This window comes from Oculina patagonica, chromosome 2 (assembly GCF_052425735.1).
Source record: "Oculina patagonica isolate OP01 chromosome 2, crgOcupat, whole genome shotgun sequence".
NCBI classification, from domain to species: domain Eukaryota; kingdom Metazoa; phylum Cnidaria; class Anthozoa; order Scleractinia; family Oculinidae; genus Oculina; species Oculina patagonica.
The window spans coordinates 25,519,696-25,536,893 of NC_135759.1; the positions used below are offsets into that span (position 1 = coordinate 25,519,696).

Consider the following 17,198-nt stretch of genomic DNA (forward strand, 5'->3'; position numbering starts at 1 on the left):
TAGACTGTCAATCAAACGTACCATGTGTGTACATATAAGCTTCCCTCAAACTGACTATAATGAGATACGCGAGCGCGGAAGAAATAAAATGCTTTACAACCAGCTACATTAACCCGGTAACTCCAACATTTAGTTCCATACCTTGTTTAAAGATCGTGGACACATAACAATGTGTGTACTTTCGTACTTTAAAAATAAAATTTGTCGTTGTACATATAAAATAAGCAATGTCTATAAGCTACATTTTGGAGTCAGGAAGGGTGAGTTTATGCTCTCTGTAACAAGAGATCGGTAAAACACGAGGGGATCCCCGCATAATCACTTAGTTTTACACCGATCAGTTTTCAAGTTGCCGGACGTCGTTATTCGGTGAGAACATAGTTTCCAATAGTTACAGCTTTAACTTCAACATCCTTCTTGCCTCCACTCTCTCTGCCACAAATCCTCAACAATAACTTGCCGTCGTTGGTGTGTATTACGCTTTCAACGGTTTTAACTTTGCGACTGATGAAGGGGTTATTCCCGAAACGTTTCGCAAAACGAGACAACATTTGAGCACTTTTTAAAAAAAAAAAAAAACATTTTATAGTGTATTGTGTATGTTATGGTTTCCGATAGTTTCACAGCTACATTCGTACACTCTATCTATCTTCAGTTTTCAAACTAAAGATAGATAAAAATAAGAACATAGTTCCCAACAGTTTCAGCCACATCTTCACTGACTTTGCTACAGACTTTCATTTGGAATAGCCGGCGTAGGGGGGCTGAAGAGGAATAATGTAGTCAGGTGTCCATTCCATTATTTCCTGCTCTCAAATTTCCATTATTCCCCTCTGACTCTAGTCAAAGAAAAAAATACACTTCCAGAGAAAGGTCGCTGATTATTCAAAAGGAAACATCGCCTTTATTATTCCGTTATTCCCGAAAACGAGGGCCACTATTCCATTATTCCACCGCAAAAATTTTTTATTCTTATTCCTTAACCGGACGTTATTATTGTCGAGTGAGTACACAGTTAGTTTGCCTGCGAGCGCGCCCTAGAACTCGTAATAAAGCTCCTTCCTCTGCAACAAATAAGTGCTCTAAAGAAACAACTAATAAGACAGATAGAGATAAGGAAATCTTTAACGCGCCCAGCCAGGTGCATTGTCACGTCGACACATAGTGCCAAGGAGTCGAATCTTACCCTCCCCTCCCTGTTGTTTCTTTTGCTAAACTCAGTTCCAGATCTCCTTACTTAGTCGCTCATTCAAGATGGCGTACCGACATGTGGTCAGAAATCCAAGATTGCAAGCTCGAATATTTCTTTGTAATTGGTACATGAAGGTGGTTAGACCGGGAAAAGAACAACCGGATAATGTGGTTCAGCTACATGTTCCTATGGAGTAAGTAGAATGACGGTTTTGTTTCCTTCAAACAGTATCACTGCAAGGTTTCGGAGAGTCCGAATAATTTCCTTGCAAATACAGTAAAACCTGTACTGAGAGGACACCTTCGGGGAATGTTCTAGTGGCCACTAAATACATGGTATTCGTTTCAAACATATTCGTAGAGAACACGTAATTTTATGGGTCAAACACCATTTTAATGAGCGTTGGATACATCTTGGATTACCCTTGCAAACTAGTCCCAAACTACAAAAACTATACCGATGTGTTTTCTTACGCTGAGCGAGAGAACGTACCTTGCAGTATGTGTGACTATTTATAATACTTAAATCAATTTTAAATTGATCAAAGTATTATAAATAGTCACTCATACTGCAAGGTTCTCGTGATCAGCATAAGGAAATAATTTCAATACGAATAAAACCAATATGGGACAGATCAAGAATGCGATTGAGTGATCTTATGCACCTATCAATGTTAAGCCAGGGGAGAGGGAGGCCGGGCATAGGCAAGGGATTTGACAGCAATTGTTTGCCTGTAGCGGGGAATGACCATTTTAGTGGACTTTCTAACACAATTTTATGGAAGCAAGAGATTGTTTTGACTATACACAAATGCCCTGCAGTGGGGCATTAATTTTATTTTGAACAGAAAGTCTCTGCCAAGTGCGAATGCCCATCCTTTGCCCAGCCCCCCTCCTGCAGCTTAATATTGATAGGTACATTACATGCAAATGAAACCATGCATGGTGAGCAAAATAGAACTTTCATTGTATAAGGAAATCTTTGATTCGTGATGGCTTCTCTTTCTGGAGCTTCGTTATCTGAAATGATTCCTTAATGATACCTATGGCCACCAATGGGTCCTTCCTTTTATGAGCTAGAATACTCCAGCAATATCCACCCTTAACCCCCTTAATAGAGGCATAATTTACAGTAAATAGGGTGAAAAAATTTGGGGACGTAGGCTTAATAAAGGGATCTGCTTTATACAGGGGTGTGTGTAATTTAATCTGTGATTATTTTCTAAAATTACTTATCATATGTACAAATATTTTTAAGCTTAACTATAGCATTGCTAAAAAATATCAATCAAGAAATTTCGACATGTCAATATGCGTTCCAATTAGCCTAAAATGCAAACTGCAGACCATTGTTTTCACCCTATTTCTCACAAATGGATTGTAGAATGACAAATAGTAGTCTCCAGTCTGCATTTGATTTCATACTGCCCATGTTGAATACAGGACTAAAATAATTGTAATTCTGGCTGCCCTGATTAGTACTCGAATGAGGACCAAACAGTAAAAGACCATAAAAGAATGATTTTGTGATACCTAGAATAATCAAATCAAAGGTGGTTAGTGTTATTAGTTGAAGCTGACAGCTAAGGTGGATTGCATAAAAAAACCTCACTCAAATAAAAGAAAAAACTAATTATTATTTTATTATACATTGTTATAAAGAAAACATGATAAACCCTCAGTTTGGAGAAAATCCATTTAGTCTGGAGATTTTGTTTATTAATACATTAAAACTGCTGGTATTTTTTGTTTCCAATCACTTTCTCCTTTAGATATTCTTAGGATGCTTGGCTACTTTTGTGCATTTTCCCATATTTTCCACATCCTCTAAGTCCCTAGACACTTTGCATAAATGGCATCTGCATTTGAATAACAATACTTATACATTCCACGCCTCACATTCATGGAAATAATCCTTTGTCTATTAACATCCACACGAGGCTAAGGATGTACCGCATAGTATTGTTATTCAAACTTAGGCACCATTTATGCAAAGTGTATTGTTTCTATGTTTTGGTGGTCACAAGCTTAAGTATGACACAGTTATTTCTGCATTGCGTGTAGACTCTCAGCATAAGGATACATAGCACAGTGTATCATGTTATTGTATTCTGCTCTGGGATACAATAATAGTGGGTGAACCATTAAAAAAACAAAGGGATAAATTGATTTTTTTAGGGGGGGGGGGGAAGGAGGCTGTTGCAGTTTAGTAAAAGGGAACTGCCAAGCTAGGAAGAGAAAACTAGGTGGATCCCAAATTTTGGAATTTCGGGTCCTTGAAATTAGCATTTTGGGCAATTTGGTGGAGGGAGGAGCTTGTTCACATGCTGTGGTACTTGTTCAATTGTTCAAACACTGGTAATAACAGAAGTAAAGTGCCTTAAAAAAAACTGTCATGCTTCCTGGAAAGTTGGGTCAACAAGCACCATTCTTAAGGGTTGTTATGCAGCAAAATGTTGGATCACAGCTTTAGAATTCATATGTTTGTCTTCCATGAATGTTTATCCGCACCAAGCCTGACAATCTTTCTGTTGACTATTTAGTAACACGGTAAACTTCTGGTAAAAAGCAAATAATTTATAGCGGTCTTTTTAGCATAGCAGATTTTTTAAAATATTGTTTAGTAGATAATAAATTCTCTGTAGAACATTTACCTTAGCAGCATTACTAAAATAACAAGACAAACTTCAGATGACAGTCTCATCTTGTTCTCTCTAGATGCATTTCATCACATGAGGTGCAATTCTTGTCTGAAGAATTAAGTCCATCTACAAAATCAATAGAATTTTCATTTTTGGTGCCAATGATTGCACCAATTTTTTATTTTATTCTTCAAACAGCTTGTGTGGAACCACTGTGATTAAACTCCAGGGGCTTTCTCTGATGCACAAATTTCTTATTTCATTACATTTCAGCATGTCAAAACTAGACATTAAGAACTACCTTGCCAGCATTTACAAGCTTGACATTGCCAAGGTGAACACCAGAATAGCACATGGTAAGCTGAAGTTACTGTCAGTAAATACTCTTTAGTTTGTAGGAGATGCAGTGGCTGGATGGTTACTGCATTCAGGGCTCAAAATAATTTTTGAATACTGGCCGGTCATGTTGACCGGCCAAATCAATTTTTGCTTGGTCATGTCTCGTTTTTGACCGGTCAAAATATTGAGTATTTACTTTGAAGCAATAGCCTATTCTGCCAAAAATTTCGCCTCTTAATAAGCTAAAACACTCATTGTTTAAGAGTATAAGGCTTAAGCTTAAATGTTTTGATCGCTAAAAGTGTCATTTTATTATGTTCGCTTTTTGAATTTCCATTTCTTCTGCGTTCTACTCTACATAAAACAAAATGCTCAGTAGCCGTATTGTTATGTTACTCTGCATAGTTTTACATTAAACGACTTAAGTAGCACCATGTCTTGGGTGGTCAACTTGTCAGCACACATAGGGACACGTTCAGTTGCGAAATATGCACGATTTAAAGAAACATTGCTGACTTAACATTCAAAGCGTTTAGTGATTTTGTTATTTTCTCATGATCTTGCTGGTAAAAAAACGCGCTACGAACTTGTACTTTCTAAAGGTGCATATAGTTTTTTAAATCCACTAACGAGCGCTATTTTTCTCGGCCCACCTGACATTGAAATTGAAATTGAAACTGTAATTGCGTATGCGTGTTAATAGCAGACGTTGATTGATGTAATGTTCATCGTTGTCTGTTTAGCGTATTTACAGACATGGATGTTTCCTGTTTTATTTATTTATAAGCAAACCGCTAACAAATCCGCAGAGCGTGACCGTCTCATCTGTATTCTACAAATTTGTGACTGCAAGCTGCTATGATATGTTATGATTTTACTGTAAAATTTCAAGAAATACTGCAAATTAATTTTTTTTGTGTGTTATTTATTTGAAAGCTGTGTATGTGACCGGTCAAAATGACCGCCGAACCAAAATTTTGTCCGGACAAATCGTCATTTTGGCCGGACATTGTCCGTTGACCGGCCGTTATTTTGAGCCCTGGCATTGGACTCCTGATTGAGCGAGTCTGGTTTAAAGGCTGGCCATAGTGATAACATCATGTTCTAAGCCAGACACTTGTGTCTTACAGTGCCTCTCTCTACACAGGGGCTTAAACAACTAATTGTATTCTATGTAGTTCTTAATGTAAGTTCTTAGCTTGTATTTTATCTGTATATATTGTAAATAGTTTAACCAATTTTAGCATTTATTAGGATATTTTGATTTTGTTATTTTTCTTTTACTTTAAAATGTCCCCATTTAGTGGTTTTATTACTGCTATTTCAGTTTTGACACTCAAATAAAGGTTTTATTATTATTATTATTATTATTATTATTTGGGAAACCTAACAAATGCCGTGGAATAACCCAGTGGCAGATCCAACAGCGACGTATTTGCATGACTACATAGGAATTTAGTAGTATTGCAAAAGCTACTTAAATTTAATTACTTATTATTAGGTAACTTGTAAAGTAAAAAAAAAAACATAAAAAATTAAAGAATTACAATAATTGTTCATTTTAACGTTTTGAGGTGGTGATTATTGTAACGAGATTGTCTCTCAATTCAAAGCATGCCGAGTTAAATGAAATTAGCTGAATGTTTACAAAGTAGTCAGTTGAGTTCATAAGATGTGATAAGAGTGTTTAGCGTAGTAGTTATCGTAGTAATGGGATTTTGGATTCTATTTAAAGTGTATATGACATGAAAAATATTTTCCGCTTATTTGAAAGGCCTTTCGAAATACAGAAGAATGGCGTTTTTCTTTTCGAAATATCTTTTTTTCGTTTCAGAGATATTGACGTTTTTGTATTATGCAAATTAGATCAGTGATGACGTCACAAGATTTGACTCTAAAAATGGTAAAATACTGAATAAACAATATCTCTAAAACTATTGAAGCAGTGTTCTTGAAACTTGGCACCACAAATGTGCATCACAAAAGGAACAAAATGACACCTTTAGTATTGTTGCCATAGTAACTCTTTCAGCTTCAGTCTCTCTCTGTCAAAAAGACAAATATCCCCATATCTGACCTCTAAAGTGAGACAAAGGGTCCTGCTTAGAACAGACATATTGCCATATTGCCTTAATTCCCACCATTGGTTTGGCTGCGCTAGATGGTTCTTGGTTTAAGACAAAAACTGGGAATTTCAGTTTTTATTGAGACAGCACCAGCGGCAAAACTGTTGTCATGGCAACAACCCTAAGAGTAACATTTTGTTTCTTTTGTGATGCACATTTGTGGTGCCAAGTTCCAAGAACACTGCTTTAATAGTTTTAGAGATATTGTTTATTCAGTATTTTACCATTTTTAGAGTCAAATCTTGTGACGTCATCACTGATCTAATTTGCATAATACAAAAACGTCAATATCTCTGAAAAGAAAAAAGATATTTCGAAAAGAAAAACGCCACTCTTCTGTATTTCGAAAGGCCTTTCAAATTAGCAGAAAATATTTTTCATGTCATATACACTTTAAGAGAAGAATATGTCTCGTACCTGAGAATAGGCTGGGCAATCTGACAAAAAGTGAGTTTCATCTTCAATTTTGTTGCAAAAATTGAACTAAGGAGGGGGCCCCTATTGAACTAAGGAGAGGGCCCTTTTTGAGTGTGTACACTCAAAAATGTTTTAGCGGGGGGATCATTAAAGAGAGGAGGATCTGCCACTGTAACCTGCAAGGGACTAGCATCCTATATGATGGTACATTACAATCACTGCAAATAACACTTTCTCTATTATTAATCGATTTTTAACCTGCAAATCACATAAATGATCATTTCAAACAAATACTGTTTTTACTTTGCCTCTTGTATTTATCACAGCATAATGATGTTCATTCAAATGTTTGTATGGTCATGCAAGTGAGCTTTTAGAAAGTAGGTTTGTAGCAGAGTTAAAATTTATAAATAATAACAGGATCTTAGGAGATATGGAAGCCCCTAAATGCAAAACTAAAATGCAACTTGTTGTGGAAAGTAAGAAGAGTCAAGCCCCTTTTAATTCCGCCTTGGTGTTTAATAATATTAGTCTTTCACTGATGAAAATCTCAAGTACAGAACTGAGGTTTCATTAGAGGTTTAGACCAATTTGCCAATTAATTACACATCCAACTTCCAGTAAACATCTTTTTCTCTGACTTGCCTGTTTTTTTTATTTTATTTTAGGTAAAACAAAATATCTTTTCAAGAATGACAGGCTTGCAAAGAAAAAGTTTCCAGATTATAAAGTGGCTTATGTAACGCTGGTACGTACTGGAACATATATTTAGTTACATACTTTTATGCAGATTTATAAAAGAGCACATAAAAACTCTTTAGCTCGTTATATTCATTGTACAAGTTCTTTGAAAATACTTTTGCTTAATATATAGACTTTTCATAGCCCCTCTATCCCCCCTACCCCCTCGCGCCTATCGCTTTTAGCGCTGGTGTCCAGATCTCTCTCGGGAGGCAGCGTGGCCGAGTGGTTAGAGCGCGGGATTTAAATTCGGGGGGGCGGGGGTTAAGCCCCCTTTTTACCTGTGTTTTTTTTTGGTAGCCCCCCAATTCAACTCCTCCGCTCTTTAAATACCTGTTCCCTCCCTTGGTTTTTTTTTTTTTTTTTAATTTTTTTTTTTTTTTTTTCCCCCAACCCCGGGGTGTCTATTTCTTATATATATATAAAATCTCTCACAATTCTTTCTCAGCGTTCAACGATCGAAGAAAATAGAGGGCTGTGAACAGTCCACTTAATATACCACAAGGCGACAGAAACCTGAATGTTTGGTTTGATGGAGCGAGTTGAATTTTCACGCTTTACCCTTGTGTCACGCAATTTTAGGCAATTTCGTCACTAACCAACTGGTCATAGAATTAACTGAAATATCACAATAACAGCCAAAACTGAGAACCAAAAGAAACACAGAAGGCCAAAAAGGGCAGGAAGGCAAAACGAAAGAAAAACGAAGTGCAGGAAACGAAAAACGCCGGCCCGACTTTTTTCAAGTTTATCTCAATTTGTATGAAAGTGTTATTTACAATGCTCCAAAATCATCCTTGTTTGTTATGTTGCCGTGATTTTGCCAATAAAAGACTTCTGCACTGCCAATTTGAAGTTAAGAGCTCTTTATTAACGAAAATAAATAGAATTACCTAAAATACCGCGGCCTAGCCTCTTTAACGTTTCACACTTCCACTGATAGCTTTGTACTTTAAACGTTGCATGTAGAAATGTCTAGGTAACTGGTTTGTGCTAAAGGCGTTTCTTCTCATTTCATTCCTTCCACAGGCTACCGGTACATTCAAGTTTCCAGATTTATTTCCAAAGCCTGACGCACAAGTCGAGGAACCTGCCCAGGAACAGGCAGATACCCCATCAGTAGAACCTGAACCGCTTCGCTGGTTTTGACGGCATGAGACACTTCAAGTACGCATTTATGAGGTATCTGATCAGTCCTTGGCCAGCCCTGAATGGCATTGATCCGAAGAGAACGGGACTGTTATAGTCATACCGTCCGAGCGGCGGCCCAGTCTCTGCTCTGGTATTTTGGATCAAAAGAAGCTGGAAGTGACGGAACATTAGTCAGTGGAGTTTGGGGCTGGTCACTGACAACCAAGACTGCAAACAAGAAAAAAATACTTTTGGACGGAAACATTCCCTCACATGTACATAGAAAAAAAAAATATTTTTAATGGTTGTAAAATAATTCGGGTATTGAAGGGTTTTATGTTCAAATAAAAGTTTGTTTCAGTGTGGCCGATTGAAAATCAAAGTTAAACTTTACGAGTTGGAAGAATGAGATCGTACAAGTGTCTTCTGCTCGTTTTAAAGTTCAATCTTAGTCGCAACCTAGTCATTCGCTTGGTTGTGTTTCCGGGACTGTTTATAAGCTAATAACTTACATGCATGGCTCAACGTCTTGTTTCCATCGGAGTGCGTGATATTTGTGGGCTATTTTATATTTTTTTTTACTAGATCTCTTATCCTGTAACCTCCAGAGTTAAAAGCTGCGAACACTGTCGTTTTCCTTTGTCGTAACTGACTTGCTTTGGCGTTAATCCATGAGAGGCTTCTCGTAGTTTTATTATATGAGGACATATGTGAACAATACAGGGGCACCCAACGGAATATTTCGTTAAAATATCTGTTCGGAAGACGATTTGAGATCTAGAATTTTCGGAACATTCATTGTAAATTTTTTTGCTTGCCTGCCTTTCCTAGGATTTTCGAATTTCTAAAAAATGGTATAATTGTTTATTTTTAACGGATTTTTACTCTAAAAAGGGCACCTAGAATTTTCGGGAGCCCTTCTCTGGCTGGAATTTTTTCGAAAAGGTAAGTTTTGATCCCTATAACTTTCGGATCACTAGACTTTCAGCTAAGAAATCCGAACAGATAAAAAATTTTTAGGGGATAAAAATATGCCTATATCTACCGTTTTAAATACTAAAAAACGTTCAACGGTGCTATCTTTAAGTGGTTTTGAATATAAGTAGCCTCTCGTTGCAAGCGAACTGACGGGCGGTCGAAAAGAAAAATTCAAGAAACTATACATCGTATGGCATGAGTGACGAGCAGTTGCTTTCATTTGATATTAGACTTGGCGCAAACATTTATCTTATGATTTGTTTTGAGCTCACCATATAGAAAGACCGTTTTCCCATTTTCAAACGCTAATGAAATAGGAAGCCTAATGTCGCTAATGCACATTCCGAGCTAAAGAAGAGAATTACACAAACCCTGCCTTTCTGGCCTTCTCTTTGGAGATCAAACAGAGACGGGCGTTTTCCTTGTGGAAGTAGTGTGATTCCCTTGCTTTGGTTTTCATAGATAGAATCTCCCCTTGTAGTACATAAATTTCTTTATACCTGCACCACAAATAAAGAAAAAGTAAAATCATTTTGAATAAATAAAATGTAATAAACTTTAGTTGATGACTGTTACAATGCAATGCAAATCCGCTGATTGCGTGCAGTTCTTGTTCGGATTAGAATGGCGTTTTCAAAACATCCAGCGTGGTGCGATTTTCATGCCTTAGTCAATCCGTCATCGAGCTTCAACCCTTTAACTTCACACATTGCAGACATTGCAGACATTGCATAATTCTTAGGTTCTCTTAACCTCTTTTCAATACAGTCGACTACCTAGGTCATGATGAGAATTGTTTTTCATCGCCTTTTTAATATGACAAAATGTGTCGATTTGGTAGCGAATTCGATTCTTTCAAGGTGCAGTTATTATACAAAAAGAGCCGGAAGGTACTAACAGCAATACGGAAACACTGTTCTAGTTTTCTATCTTTAGCAGGATAATATTTTGAGCGGAGAAAATAAAATCACCTCCTTGTGTGAGTTTGTTATAAATTTAGGCGGAATCTAATCATTGAGTTTTCCAAGGAATGACAATTTAGATATTTTAAGTTCTTTCATCGTGACATTTCATATTTCTTTCTTTTTCATCTACTTAAAAAGGGGAATGTTTAGTGGAAAGAGTGAAATCAACTTTGTGTATAAATTTATAACATTTAGACGAAAACTAATGATTTAGTTTTCCGAGGAGAGACTAGTTAGATCTTTTAAGTTCTTTTGATATGATATCGTTATATTTTGTTAATTTTTGTTAGTTGTATCGTCCAAATGGTTTTAATGAACACTTTCCCGGGGCGCATTGTTCCAAATTGCGAACTGTGACGGTAATTAACCTTTTCGACTTTTTAAGTTGCTGAGTGACGACGTTATTAGTCAGGTCTTTATGTTCTTCGGTGCCACTTGTCGGCTCCAAAATCCTCATGAATTTTTCATTCTTCGGTCGTGCAAAGCTTATCCGACTCAAGAATTACTCGTTATCTTAAGCCACGGCTAGCTTATTTGGTGTCATAACCAACAATACAACGACAGTGACAAAAACAAAGCTCTTTCGTGCTTTCGTGTTTAGCCGTGAAGCGTGCCACTATTGAACACTGAAGAACATTTAATTCAAGGATTTCCAACTGCGAAAAAAACAAAAACGTCATTTCAATGTTCGCCTGGAGTATCGACTCTATTTCATTTCTAAATTCCAGTTCATTAGCTTCGTTAAGTAGAAGAGTATCTTATCTCGCTAACTAAGCCGGAATATGAAATGTTAACTTTATTGAGAAGATACTTGTGAAGCTGAAAAATAAATCCCTGGCAAAGACGAATTGTAAAGTAGACAAAAAACCCGGAACAAAACTGTTTTGCATTGTGTGCTTAAAATAGTCGTTCCGGTATGCACCATGCTAGTTTTAACTCACGAAAGGAAAGAACACTAAAATATCTTGAGATATAAAGTTGGCGACTCTTTCCCATGTGTTATTCGTTCAGTTTAGTTTCACACATATGCACTTGTCGGCTTGTTTGGCTTAAAAAAAGTTGCCGTCTTATTTTACACGTTTGAAACTTAATTAAGTGAGTAAACATTTGAAGAAAGCTAAGTGCGGCTCGTGGCTTTGTTTATATTTTGGCTTTCTTATATTGGTCGACAGTGTTGGACTCTTGAAAAAAAGTGTTCGTGCGGCGTTGAGTTCCCAAGTGAAAAGAATGCTAATAATACAAGATAAGGCAAAAGTGGAGTTGGTTGTTATGTGGAACACGGAATGTGTATTTTGCTAAAGCTTTTCCTGTGTGGAAATATCAGATGTTTAGCAGGTATCGACCACATATTGGGCGAATGAATCGGTCGCGAAGCGTGCCGCACTGACGAGAGAACTTTTCACTACCTGTATTTACAATAGTCAAGAATTCGTTCGCGATAGGAAGCCATTACAGTGTTTTTGCAGACAATGACTGACAGATGTCGATCGCCCTGATCACTCATGTGTGTAATGGGCCCTTACAACAATTTTCATTATCAATTACGCGCGAAAACCAAGCGCTTAGCACCGCGAAACCTTAGACAATGGTTCTCTCTTCGATTCTTTAAATTAAAGGTCTTGTTTACTCCTCGTGATTAACGCGACCAATCACGGCAGTGAAGAACAAAAACGTCCAATACAAGGATTAACATATGTTTTAATTGTTGCGTTTGACTTGTAACACGTGTGTTGCGGGCGAGCTTTGTTCGAATCTTGTTCAAGAATAGTTGGGTTATGTCGCCCGTGTATTTGTTATTGTTTTGAACGTGTAAAGGTCACGTGTGTAGCACTGTTTTAGGCTTTTTTAGAGCGCGTGGCACAAAAGAGGTTTCGTTCTGCAAAGGAAATTATATCGTTGAGTAAGTAACGAAAAGGGAAGTACGTTGAATCAAGGATACTTTTGAGAAACATTTTTGCGACCTGAAAGATTTGAAACTAACTTAAGTAATTTGGGGTTAGTGAGTAATCATTCTTCCGTCTACTTGAGCTTTGCGTCAAAAGAAACAATCTAAAACAAAAATATAAACTTCTTACTTAACTTAAGTGTGCTTTGACCATATCTGGTGGAGTTTTACTGTTTGCTTCACGCTTTGGTATATTAGTTTCATTTTGACATTGGAAGGTATTTTTTCCACTTAATCGAAAACTCTGTTATGTAATGGAGGGGGACAAAACCCGCATTCATTTTTTCGTAAGTGTCGACAGTTCTTTCGAAATAAACGGCTCTTGGTGTTATTTGATACATTGCATCTTATTTCGTTTGGGAGATTGATTTCATAAACTTTTACGTTTAAAGAAGCGGCAACGATTTTTAACGTCTACATAGGAAATAAAAGAAATACAACTTTCTTTTTAATGTGAATATCTCTTTCTTTTTGTGCCTCCCTTTCTCTTTTCGGGTCCCTCTTTAAAAACTGATACCTCTGTTATAGAGAAAAAAAGCAGTCTAATTATCGAAACTTAGAAGAATAAAGAAAAACGAAAATAGAAGCTGAGTCTGACTTTCTGTTTTGGTAAGAGAAACAAAAAGGCATTCAAATCCCTAAGCAACGTAAGGAAAGAATTTTTTTAAAGAAATATATCTATCTTGGCCGTTAATTAGAGACTTTAGAACAATAATTCTTAAGGCGCACGTTGGACCCATTTTGTTTGTTTTTTTCAACGTCTTTCCAAATAAAAGACGTTTATTCGTAAAGCACTGAATTGCGTTTTTGAAATAGGAGCGACTTTGTAATTTCCGAGGGTGTACACGGTTTACTTTCTTATGTTACTTTTGGTTGTGCAGTACAATTTCTAGCGCTACCTTATAACACGTTTTTATTAGCAAAGCAGTGTCGCATCTTTAAAGAGGTACAAAAAAAATTAACCCGAGTCTAGCAGGTTCCATTTTTCATTGTTTTTGCTAATGGAAGGAGATTCGTTGCCACACAAAACTGCAGTTGGCAAACAATAGTATTACTATTAATTTTAGCATTTTTATTTTTTATTTGAGGTTTTGAAATGTTTTTCTTTCGATTGCTTCTTTCTATTCTTTTTTTCGCTATCATCCTTCGCTTCCTTCCTTTGTGTGTTAATCCTTAGTTTTTAGCAATCGCCTTCTTGCCGGTGTTGTGCCTGTTAAATCCCTTTGTAGAAATCCTATTTTCTCTTGTTTCTTTAATCTAATCATTGATCTCCAATTCTTGTGTTCATTCTTGTTGGGCTTTGTTGTTTGACCCCATATTGTTTCCCTTTAATCATTGACACCATAAACATCCTGGTCGCTCGGAAATCAATTCTTTTAACGCAGCTCACCTTTTCATACACGACGCATAAACTATCACTGCTAGTACTACGAAAAATTGCCAGTGAATCACCACGAAATGGCGACAAAGTACGGCGGGGTAAATAAGTGAATTATCCACCTACGGGGAAGTGAATTATTCACGTAAAATACGTTATTGTGTCAAGTGATGATGACACGTGCTAGCGAGTACAATGAAATTCAGTGCAAATTCTTTTCGAAGCCAAGTTTACTTTACACATTTCCGAACAAAATAAAATCTGTTCGCTAGTACACCTTCCAAAACAAACAGAACGACATATGGCTATATTTTGTAATAAAACGTTCGTGTTCAAATGTCGAATTCGTGAAAATTAAATAATAGTCAAACACAAGTGTCGAGAAATAAGAACACATTTCTTTTACTTATTCTGGTACGTCCCAAGTCGTTTTTCTCTTCTATTTTTCTTTTTTGAAGTATGAATTAAACATGTACGAGGAAGTGAAGACTTTTATTATTCACTGCGTGAAATAAAACAAAGGCGGGATGGATATGAAGAAAGAAAAAACCAGTTTGACTTTCGTACCTCGCATGAATGGAGGATATGCAATGTCGGTATTCCCAATGCTTAGTATTAATTTTGTGGAAGTACATTTATCAAACAAGCTTGAAAGTGAAACACCACAGCAAATAAAAGTGCTCAATACTCATTGGTTAGCTTATTTGGGTAAATAGTGGTTTGGCGTTCTATTTTTAATAATACTGAAATTAAATATCTTGGTGAAAACGAGAACGAAAAAGTCTTGATTAATTTTATTGATTGCCATAAACGCAATTTTCAGTTTTTTTTAGTTTAGAAACCACAAATACAAGATTATCAGTCTAAACGCTAAAAAAGTGATCAATAGGAACTGAACTTATTTTCAAGCTATACTTTTTTTAAATTTCTTTCGCATTTTTCTAGTGCGTTTTTTAATCATTTAAAGGGAATTTTGATGTTTTTTATCTGTCCCAAATCTTGTTTACAAGGAAAGTTTTACGTTTTAAGCTGACAACTGGTGACTCAAGTGAATAATTTAGAGGACAAACTCATGCAAAGTAAAGCCTTTGATCATGGCTATACTTTATAAGCATTCAATTTCTTCAAGCCGACTTTTCGCATTCAATCATTCAAACAAACCGCGACTTAATTGACATCTGTCAATCTACGAACACTTAATGTGTTTCTTCGAAGCTTCGTTCTTCTAAATTGCAAGAACTAACAATGCTACGGCGCAATTTTTATGTCTATAATTTCCACATTTTTACGATCTTACTGGGATTATTTTTTTCACAAAATAGGCCGCAAGGGGACAAATTATTTAAGTGCAATATATTGTATTTTTGCGGGGGTAAGTGATTGTGTTTAAGACGTAGTTTTGTGGGAGGTAATTTTTGCCAACGCATCATTAACTGAATATCTGGAACTTGACGATTGTGAAATATTAATCCATGCAATGTGCCATTATAGAAGTGATTGCGTTCAGTTTGTCGCTTTTATTGAGCAGAATGTTTCAGCTTGCCTAATATTTTATTCTTATTTCACGGCAGGGCGTGCTATATCACGTATCCCGCAAGTCCCGCCCGAGGAAACAAATTTAGTTTTGACTGGAAACCGACCTTGATCTAACAAGTGACAAGACACTGTCGACATTTATGTTCTTTTACAAAAAAAAAATATCAAGAACAAAGTCCTCTTCCATCGGCTGCCCTTTGCATTTTGTTTCGTGCATTTTTCAGTGTAAATTATTCATACTTCGTTGGGTTGAAAAGAATTAAAGGAAATCGCTAAATCTTTTGTGTCTCATTCTTATTTTATATACCTTTAATATATGCATTTGAAGACCGCGTATATTTTTATATTTTAATTGTCAAAGACTCACCCCTTTTAAAAAAAATATTGCCTACTTATTTAAAGAGAGCGTTTCCGTGATACAAAAAGACCACTAAGAAAATGTGTCTTCGAACAACGAAACGTTGGTTCTTCTCAAGTCAATCTTTTCCTTTCATTTTTTAATGATCAAACCGCGAGCAGTGTTTAATCGCGAGATCTTTCCGGCGAGAGATTGAGCCACGCGCACTCTGAAAGTGTTCTTAGCGCTTCACGCATTAGCTCGCGAACAAAGAGCATGTCCTTATCTCAAGGCGACAGTTTCCTGTGCAAAGCTGTGGTAGCTGATCTTTAATATCTGAGAAAAGTTGAGTGATATTTCAAACCATTCCGAAGTGAACTGCTTTCTTTTTACTTCTTTTCCCCCCAATGCGAGGTGCAATCGAATGTCGTAATTCCTCAAACAACTTGAGGTAGCTATAAATTTGCTTGAATATTCTGTGCGGTTTCGTGCAGTTAATTTATTTAGCCGTTGGTGCCCGGTCTCCTGACGTTCAGCTTCTTGTCCTAAGCGCCGCTGTTGAAATTTTCACACTTGATTTTTGATCACTTAAATTGTTGGGAGGCCTCTTTTAAAATTTCGGCGCTTTTATTGGGTGTGCCGCCGCTTAAAACCCACAACAAAAAGATCGCCAATCTAACATTAATGAAAATGTAGCGAAATCGCGTTGTTTTTCATGGAGCGTAGCCATGTTTATTTGGTCAAATTTCAAGTCAATATGTTTCTATACTCAAAACGTATGTTATTGAGGTTTGTTTTTCTACAGACGTTACTAATTAAGTTTGCCTGTCTTATTCGGCTAAATTGTGCCGTGTTCATAACGCGCCAGAAACCCATTTCGATTATTTTGTTCGAAAACCGCGCGCTCTAATCTCGTCGTAAATGGGCGAGGATTATTCATTCGGCCACGAAATGGACTCAATTGGAATAAATCGGAAGGGAGGAATTCCCCATTCTCTTCACTAATGCGTGTGAGATTCTTCTCTTTCAAAAAACCGAAAAACACCTGCCTCCTCATTAGCATCAAGGAAACTTTCCGAAACAATTAATTTTCCCCCAAACAGAAGCGCGAAACTCTTCTGATGTACTTCCTGAATCTGAAAACTAATTCACACTGCAGCCATGTGAAGCAGTCAGTGGCGATCAATGAAGCTCCAAATGCGAAAAACGCGACAGCAAAACGCGCTTTCCAAACCAGTCTTGTACATGTTGACGCCAAACAAAAACGGTGGCTCAATCTCGAGAGAGTGACGCATGCGTGGCAGCTTCGACTAGCAGGTTGAAAATATAAAGCTCGGACTGACCAGGAGATAAGATCTCATATTTTTAAATGCTTGTCTAAATAGTCCACGGACGCACATCCGTTTCTATAATGAAACTTGCGGCGCTAGTGAAATGGATTATTTGCATGAGTGGCACAGGACATACAAGCG

At 36.8% G+C, this 17,198-nt stretch overlaps 1 protein-coding gene across 3 annotated transcripts; it reads left to right on the forward strand.

Moving 5' to 3' along the window:
- Positions 1 to 1,172: 1,172 nt before the first annotated feature.
- LOC144643762 (large ribosomal subunit protein uL23m-like) lies at positions 1,173 to 15,669 on the forward strand. Of its 3 annotated transcripts, none has more exons than XM_078503105.1 (5): positions 1,173 to 1,385; positions 4,107 to 4,189; positions 7,384 to 7,463; positions 8,486 to 8,638; positions 15,425 to 15,669. In XM_078503105.1, the coding sequence occupies exons 1-4, from the start codon at positions 1,255 to 1,257 to the stop codon at positions 8,603 to 8,605; spliced, it is 414 nt and encodes a 137-aa protein (XP_078359231.1). In that variant the 5' UTR covers positions 1,173 to 1,254; the 3' UTR covers positions 8,606 to 8,638; positions 15,425 to 15,669. The 3 variants fall into 3 exon arrangements, with proteins under 3 accessions (XP_078359231.1, XP_078359230.1, XP_078359228.1); XM_078503104.1 differs by having other exon boundaries at positions 8,486 to 8,623; XM_078503102.1 differs by lacking the exon at positions 15,425 to 15,669 and having other exon boundaries at positions 1,183 to 1,385; positions 8,486 to 8,952.
- The last annotated feature ends 1,529 nt before the right edge of the window (positions 15,670 to 17,198 follow it).